At 34.9% G+C, this 9,045-nt stretch overlaps 1 protein-coding gene across 1 annotated transcript; it reads left to right on the forward strand.

Moving 5' to 3' along the window:
- Positions 1–265: 265 nt before the first annotated feature.
- Positions 266–2,885, forward strand: LOC114178361 (pentatricopeptide repeat-containing protein At2g37230). Its single transcript, XM_028064206.1, has one exon. It carries the CDS (start codon positions 393–395, stop codon positions 2,577–2,579), a length of 2,187 nt encoding a protein of 728 aa, XP_027920007.1. The 5' UTR covers positions 266–392; the 3' UTR covers positions 2,580–2,885.
- Positions 2,886–9,045: the final 6,160 nt, after the last annotated feature.

Consider the following 9,045-nt stretch of genomic DNA (forward strand, 5'->3'; position numbering starts at 1 on the left):
AATTTCCCAAAATAGGAACCAGATTGAAATAAAAAATAATTGAGGGACCAAATTCAAATTTTACAACGAAAATTGAGACTAAAATATAATTTAACCAATATAAAACAAATAAAGGAGAGTTTTTTCAGAAAATAAAAGATCAAGTTAGAAATAAATGAATAAATTTTAACCTGTTTATAGTTTATAATTTATAACAGGTTAAGAAAACATAAAAAAAAGACAAACAAAACAAGTGTAACTAATAATTAAGAAAGAAAGAAAGTGTGACGTTAGTTTCATTTGAGGTTTGTTTCTTAACTGTTAAACCCTAGTGTCTTCAGTGGCGCTGCTACATCAGACCCTCCCTGAGCTCTTCCTCCACCTCCGCCTCCTCTCAAATCACAATTAATTTCATGGCTCTGCTTTCCAATTCCAAGCTTCTCCGATGGAGACCCTCTCTCCAACCAAACCCTTTCTCTACCTTCTCCACCGCCGAAGTTCTTTCCGACCCGGAACCCTCTCACGGGTCACCCCAACCGGTATCTCAACCCGTTCCCCCTCGCGAGAACAATCTCGAACTCGTCATTTGCCGAATGATGGCGAACCGCGCCTGGACCACTCGCTTGCAGAACTCGATCCGTTCTCTTGTCCCGAGCTTCGATCCTTCACTCGTCTACAACGTCCTCCACGGCGCCACCTCGCCGGAGCACGCGCTCCAATTCTACCGCTGGGTTGAACGCGCAGGCCTCTTCGTCCACACCCCTGACACCACCCTCAAGATCGTCCAAATCCTCGGCCGCTACTCCAAACTCAACCACGCCCGCTGCATCCTCCTCGACAACAAGCGCATCGGCGAGGTCGCCACCGAGGACGCATTCGTCTCCCTCATAGACAGCTATGGCCGCGCCGGGATCGTGCAGGAGTCCGTGAAGCTCTTCCAGAAGATGAAGGAGCTCGGCGTGGATCGCACCGTTAAGTCCTACGACGCGCTTTTCAAGGTCATTCTCCGTCGCGGACGCTACATGATGGCCAAGAGGTACTACAACGCGATGCTGCGGGAGGGCGTGGAGCCCACTCGCCATACGTATAATATTCTGCTCTGGGGTATGTTTTTGTCGTTGAGATTGGACACTGCTGTTAGGTTTTATGAGGAAATGAAGAGTAGGGGTGTTTTGCCTGATGTTGTGACTTATAACACTCTGATTAATGGATATTTTCGGTTTAAGAAGGTGGAGGATGCCGAGAAGTTGTTTGTGGAAATGAAGGAGAGGGACATTGCACCCAATGTGATTAGTTTTACCACCATGTTGAAAGGGTATGTTGCAGCGGGGCGGATTGATGATGCCATGAAGGTTTTCGAGGATATGAAGAACTGTGGGATTAAGCCGAATGCAGTGACGTTCTCCACGCTGTTGCCGGGGCTATGTGATGCTGAAAAGACGGTGGAGGCGAGGGATGTTTTGGGTGAGATGGTGGAGAGGTACATTGCGCCGAAGGATAATTCTGTGTTTATGAAGCTGCTGAGTGTTCAGAGTAAGTCTGGGAATTTGGATGCGGCTGCAGATGTGCTCAAGGCCATGATTAGGCTGAGCATTCCCACCGAGGCTGGCCACTATGGTGTGTTGATTGAGAGCTTTTGCAAGGCGAATGAATATGACAAGGCGGAGAAGTTGTTGGACAAGTTGATTGAGAAGGAAATTGTGTTGCGGCCGCAGAATGCCTTTGAAATGGAGGCCAGTGCTTATAATTTGATGATTGAGTATCTGTGTGATCATGGGCGAACTAGTAAGGCAGAAATGTTCTTCCGTCAGTTATTGAAAAAGGGTGTGCAGGATTCGGTTGCATTTAATAGTTTGATCCGGGGACATTCGAAGGAAGGCAACCCGGATTCTGCCTTTGAGATTATGAAGATCATGGGAAGGAGAGGGGTTCCCAGAGATGCAGATTCTTACAGGTTGCTTATTGAGAGTTACTTAAGAAAGGGAGAGCCCGCTGATGCTAAAACAGCTTTGGATAGCATGCTTGAGAGTGGGCATCATCCGGAATCGTCAGTGTACAGGTTGGTTATGGAGAGTTTGTTTGATGATGGCAGGGTTCAAACTGCAAGCAGAGTAATGAAGAGTATGGTGGAGAAGGGGGTGAAGGAGCATATGGACTTGGTTTCTAAGATATTGGAGGCCCTTCTAATGAGAGGTCATGTGGAAGAAGCTTTGGGAAGAATCGATTTGCTTATGCACAATGGTTGTGAGCCAGATTTTGACCACCTTTTATCTGTTCTTTGTGAGAAAGAAAAGACAATTGCTGCTCTCAAACTGTTGGATTTTGTTCTTGAGAGAGACTGTATCATAGATTTTTCAATATATGATAAGGTTTTGGATGCTCTCTTAGCAGCAGGGAAGACCCTCAATGCGTATTCCATTTTGTGTAAAATTCTGGAGAAAAGAGGATCAACAGATTGGAGAAGCCGTGAAGAGCTGATCAAGAGCCTTAATCTGGAGGGAAACACTAAGCAAGCAGATATTTTGTCGAGGATGTTCAAGGGAACAGGTGGAGGACTTGTGAATAGAGAAGGAAAGAGAAAAGCTACTGTAGCTACATAACTTGTCCTCTCTTCATTTTCTTGTTTTTTAGAGGTGAGAGTTATTACTCCTTTTTTTGGTTGTAATAAGTTACCATATGAGGAAGATTAGTCAAGAATCGTTCTTTATTTCAAATCGAAATTTGCAACTGCTGTGTTCTGACTGACCACATTCTTTGTTTTGGCTCTGAGATTTGTTGTAGCACTCATAACTTTTTTCTTTTTCTTTGTTACTTTTCTATTATATTTTTGTCATCAGTATACACTTGTCAAGGTCTCTAATTATGTTCATTATTTTCAACTGAATTATTTGGATCTTTGAATCTTCTGATTTGTCCCCATCCTAATATCTTCTCAAGTTTACTAGATCATTGAATTTGTTCTTTATATTTCTGTACAAATTCCTCTTCTGTGATGTTGAATCAATTCCAGTTCCAATCACTTCTGTCATCGGCCTATGCTTCTGAGTGCTGACAATGGCACCACCATGCACCTAACATTATCTCTTGTCTTGTATTGTACTGCTAACCGGCAGAGTTTGGTTTTTATAACTCAGATTTTAATACCTGCTACATCATCCCAGAATCTACTTTAGATGTTAATCCCTATTTCAATTCCTGCTTTCTACAACTACTGGACTTCCATTTTGCAGCTTCTAAGAAAACGTGATGCAGAGGTAATTGCTTTTTCCTTTTATTTTTGTGAGAAATTTTGTATGTATCTATAAAGTACATTAGACTTCCATTTGGTTTCTAAATTCTAACCCTTTTCAGCTCTTTTGATGTTTCGTACTAATCTGGTTGGCTTACACTAATTAAACTTCCATTTGGTTTTTACACTCAGTTTTTATGAGGCATATGATTACTCATTGGACTTTTAGTTTGTTTTTATGTTACTATTCAAACTTCTACCTGGAATGCCTTATTACTAAGATTGGTTGGCTTCAAGGAAGCACGCTATAAACATATAAGATACGGCGGCTATACTTTTATTTTAAAAGTAAAAGATACCATTAATTATGTTTTTATTCTCTGAATTTTAACACGAAATTGAAATTTGTTTTTATTTAAAATTTTGATACATTTTGATTCTTAAACTTTATAGATGAATTAATATAGTTTTTTCCAACCCAATTACCTTAAATTTGTTTTACATGTCAAACATGTATTCACATCGATGTTTGTTGGAAAATATGTTTTAAATGTAAAAAAAATTTAATGTATTGGAGTTGAAATGACTATATTTATTCATTTTTAAAGTTTGAAGATCAAAATGTGTTAGTTTTGAACAAAAATGAATTTTAATTTTGTATGAAAATTTATGAACTAAGAACATACTTAAATCTAAAAAATAAAATATGTCGTTTGTATTTAAGAATGTATACAAATTCTTAAATTGTAATTGGGCTGATATAAATTAAAATTGTATTTGTAGGTATTGTGAAAAAGAAATATTGATGATACAATATTGTTATTATTATTTGAACATACTTGTGTTAGTTAAAGGAGTTTAAGATCATCCAATGGTACAATCAGCTACATATCAAATGGTCTACAATATCAAACTTTGGTTAAGTTTAGTCTTACATAAACAAAGTCGTATAAACAAATGATTTTGTAACATATACTTTGAGAGTTGTTATAAGTATAAGGATTCATATCTTCAATGCTAAAATGAAAGTATAAAAAGCTTTTATCACAGTAAGTCAAAATAATCTTCTATGAATACAGATATAGTTCACGGTACATTTTCAGTTACTATCTTATGTTATAATGCTATAGTTATTTGGATTATTTTTTATCTCGAAAGCACAAAGCTTTTACAAGATCAAGGCCTTCTATATCAAGCTTCTAGTCTAGCCTACATGTAGAAGATTTTACATACATGACAGAGATGAAGCAATCATCTCAAGAAGCCTATATATAAAGGAATCAAAGAGAAGAAGAAAAAAAAAATAACAATTGAATACAATTCATACAAATATTAAGTGTTTTTTCTGGATGGCTAAAAATCTTGTAATTCTTCACCACGTGAAACTTAACGAGCTTAGATTGCTTTCTCTTTAAGAGTTTGTTTGTATATTGTTTAGTGAGGTCTTCGTTTTAGGGGATAGGTTAAGATGTGATAGTTACGAGCGATTTATGTATTTGTTGTGAGCGATTTATGTATTTGTTGTGACTAGAAGTGGTGTTTTGTGTGCTTCTGTAATAATTTATTTGATTAGTGAAATCTCTTAAGATATTGGCTTAAGGGGGTACTAGATGTAACTTGTGAATTTGGATGAACTAGTATAAAGTTGTGTTCTATTATTTGTGTTTCTTATACTCTAAATGATCTAGTCTAGTCTTATGAGAAAAGAGTCTCATGCTCTATTCAAATCTCTTTCTAGAATCAGTTGTTTCAACAATTGGTATCATAACTAACCTTTATGGTTAGTTCTTAACATAGAGACAAATCCTTTGATAAACACTAAGAAGAATAATGAATAAACCAAAAACTGTCCACCCTTATTCAATTGCGACTACTTAAAGTTTATGATGATTGCATTCCTTGAGTACAAAGTGTTGTTTAGAATGGTATGTCATTCTCTTATGATGCTAGTAGTAAGCACATGCCACATGAATTATGCATTTGGTTTCTAAATTCTAACCCTTTTCAGCTCTTTTGATGTTTCGTACTAATCTGGTTGGCTTACACTAATTAAACTTCCATTTGGTTTTTACACTCAATTTTTACGAGGCATATGATTACTCATTGGACTTTTAGTTTGTTTTTATGTTACTATTCAAACTTCTACCTGGAATGCCTTATTACTAAGATTGGTTGGCTTCAAGGAAGCACGCTATAAACATATAAAATACAGCGGCTATACTTTTATTTTAAAAGTAAAAGATACCATTAATTATGTTTTTATTCTCTGAATTTTAACACGAAATTGAAATTTGTTTTTATTTGAAATTTTGATATATTTTAATTCCTAAACTTTAAAGATGAATTAATATAGTTTTTTCCAACCCAATTACCTTAAATTTGTTTTACATGTCAAACATGTGTTCACTTCGATGTTTGTTGGAAAATATGTTTTAAATGTAAAAAATTTAATGTATTGGGATTGAAATGACTATATCCATTCATTTTTAAAGTTTGAAGATCAAAATGTGTTAGTTTCGAACAAAAATGAATTTTAGTTTTGTATGAAAATTCAGGAACTAAGAACATACTTAAATCCAAGATAAAATGTGTCATTTGTATTTAAGAATGTATACAAATTCTTAAATTGCAATTTGGCTGATATAAATTAAAATTGTATTTGCAGGTTTTGTAAAAAAGAATATTGATGATACAATATTTTTATTATTATTTGAACATGCTTCTGTTAGTTAAAGGAGTTTAAGACCATCCAATGGTACAATCAACTACAATATCAAACTTTCGTTAAGTCTAGTATTACATAAACAAGTTGTATAAACAAATGATTTTGTAACATATACTTTGAGAGTTGTTATAAATATAAGGATTCATATCTTCAATGCTAAAATGAAAGTATAAAAAGCTTTTATCACAGTAAGTCAAAATAATCTTCTATGAATACAGATATGGTTCACGGTACACTTTCAGTTATTATCTTATGTTATCAATGCTATAGTTATTTGGATTATTTTTTAGACTTAAATATACATTTGGTCCCTATTTTCGTTGTTTGTTCAATTTGGTCCTCATTTTTGTAAAAGCGCATTCAATCGAGTTCTTTTGACAAACGGTATTAAAATTGTTAACGAAATAGTGACACGGTGGAACTGTTTGGGTTACGTGTCAAATTTTTGGCAGTGACGTTGGCACAGTGAAGTTGGCATAGTGAAATTTTATGGTCATTGTAGGTTTAAAAGTCACTGAAATTGATTTGGGGAAGAAATTAGGGTTTGAGAGGTTTCGAGCAAAATTGTGCCCAGCAAGAAACTTGTGCACAATCCAGTTGGTGATTCAGAATTCGTGGTTGAGAGGTATGTCTCCTCTTGCTTGACAATCTCCAAGCGCAATCTCGAAGCTTCAATCACAAATCACTCTCCAAGCACAAATTCCCCTCTTCGCGAACCCTAATTGATGAACAAGAAACTCCACCATCTAAGAACCCTAATTTTCCCCTTTCTCACCAACCCTAATTTTTCCCTATCTCTCGACCTCTCGAATGCCCAATTTCTATTTTTCACTAAACGAACTCTCGAACTCTCAAATGCCCAATTTCCTCTCGAACTCACGCTACAGTAAACCTTCAATTCAAATTTTTTAATTTTTTTAACTTTACCATGTTTTATCTTTTTACGTAATTCAAACTTTTTTCTCCAATTTCTTTTCAACGAAAACACTGTGCCATCATATATTCAAAAATTTGACACGTAACCCAAACAGTTCCACCGTGTCACTGTTCCGTTAACAATTTTAACACTGTTTGCCAAAAGGACTCGATTGAATGCGATTTTACAAAAATGATGATCAAATTGAACAAACAACGAAAATAGGGAACAAATTGAATAATTTTAACAAAAATAGGGACTAAATATATATTTAAGCCTATTTTTTATCTCGAAAGCACAAAGCTTGTACAAGATCAAGGCCTTCTATATCAAGCTTCTAGTCTAGCCTACATGTAGAAGATTTTACATACATGACAAAGATGAAGCAAAGAGTGTATATTAGAAAAAAGGATGCAATCATCTCAAGAAGGCTATATATAAAGGAATCAAAGAGAAGAAAAAAAAAACATACAACAATTGAATACAATTCATACAAATATTAAGTGTTTTTTATTTTGGATGGCTAAAAATCTTGTAATTCTTCACCACGTGAAACCTAATGAGCTTAGATTGCTCTCTCTTTAAGAGTTTGTTCATATATTGTTTAGTGTGGTCTTTGTTTTAAGGGGCATGTTAAAGTGATTTATGTATTTGTTGTAATTAGAAGTGGTATTTTGTGTGCTTCTGTAATAATTTATTTGATTAGTGGAATCTCTTAAGATATTGGTTTAATGGGTACTAGATATAACTTGTGAAATTGGATGAACTAGTATAAAGTTATGTTCTATTATTTGTGTTTCTTATACTCTAAATGATCTAGTCTAGTCTTATGAGAAAAGAGTCTCATGCACTATTCAAATCTCTTTCTAGAGTCAGTTGTTTCAACAATTGGTATCATAACTAGCCTTTATGGTTAGTTCTTAACATAGAGACACAATCCTTTGATAAACACTAAGGAGAATAATGAATAAACCAAAAACTGTCCACCCTTATTCAATTGAGAAGTACAACTACTTAAAGCTTATGATGACTGTATTTCTTGAGTACAACACTTTGATGTTGTTTAGAATGGTATGTCATTCTCTTATGATGCTAGTAGTAAGCACATGCCACATGAATTATGCAATGTTGATTAGGAATACAAGCACCGATTGAATGCAAAAACTAGACACATTTATTTTATTCTTTATATGAAGAAGAACGATCAAAACTTCATTGCATGACATGTGTTAAAAGAGATGTGATATGGTCTAGCTTTATCCCACAAAAGAGTTCTAAAGAAATAAGAATAAGCAAATTGATGTTGCTAAAGTGTAAATATGAAATAATTTCTATAGAGGAGAACAAGACCATCCAATCCTTGATTGAAAGGTTTAAGATAATCATCAACAGACTTAGATCACAAAGTTGATAGATATGATGCCATAGAAAAGTCCTAAGTACTCTTCCAACTCAATGGAGGGCTTAAGAAACTACACTATGATCTTCAAAGGACTTGGAGGTGATATATTGAAGGAGCTTGTAGAAATTCTCATAATTCATGAATAGGTGTTGCTGCTTAGAGAATAAAAATAAGAATCTTGCTCTCAAGGTTCACAAACCTAAAAGGGTTAACCTAGCCAAGGTTTCTGAGGTTATAGATGATGAACAAGATGATTCAAAGTCAAACAATGATAAAGAGTTGCTTTTCCTAACCAACAAATTCAAGAGCATGTTAAAGAAACATGAAAGATATGGGAAAAAGAAGAAGTTTAAACCTTGAGATCATAGAGTACAAAGAAAATATAATATACTCTGATCGCAAGAAACTATTTCATATAAGAATGTCCTAAACAAGATAACAAAAATAAGGACAAGAAGAAAAAATTATGATGATAACAAGGAAAACTTCATGCCTACGTGGGAGGATTTGGACTCCTTTAGCTTAAACATAGATAAAGAAGTTTCTTCCTCTATTCTATTGCAATATGTTATTTGCAAACTGCACCCAATTTTCACTCTCAAACAACTTGGTGATCTTGACTACTTTCTTGGCATAGAGGTAAAACGATTTTTCAATAGTTCTATTCTTTTATCACAAGTAAAATATATTTGTTATCTCCTAGATAAAGTTGGCATGACTGATCCTAAGGGTGTCTCTATTCGTCTTCCAGGAGGAGTCAAATTGTCCAAGCTTGGTTCAGATTATATGGATGA

This window comes from Vigna unguiculata, chromosome 3 (genome assembly GCF_004118075.2).
Source record: "Vigna unguiculata cultivar IT97K-499-35 chromosome 3, ASM411807v1, whole genome shotgun sequence".
Taxonomy (NCBI): domain Eukaryota; kingdom Viridiplantae; phylum Streptophyta; class Magnoliopsida; order Fabales; family Fabaceae; genus Vigna; species Vigna unguiculata.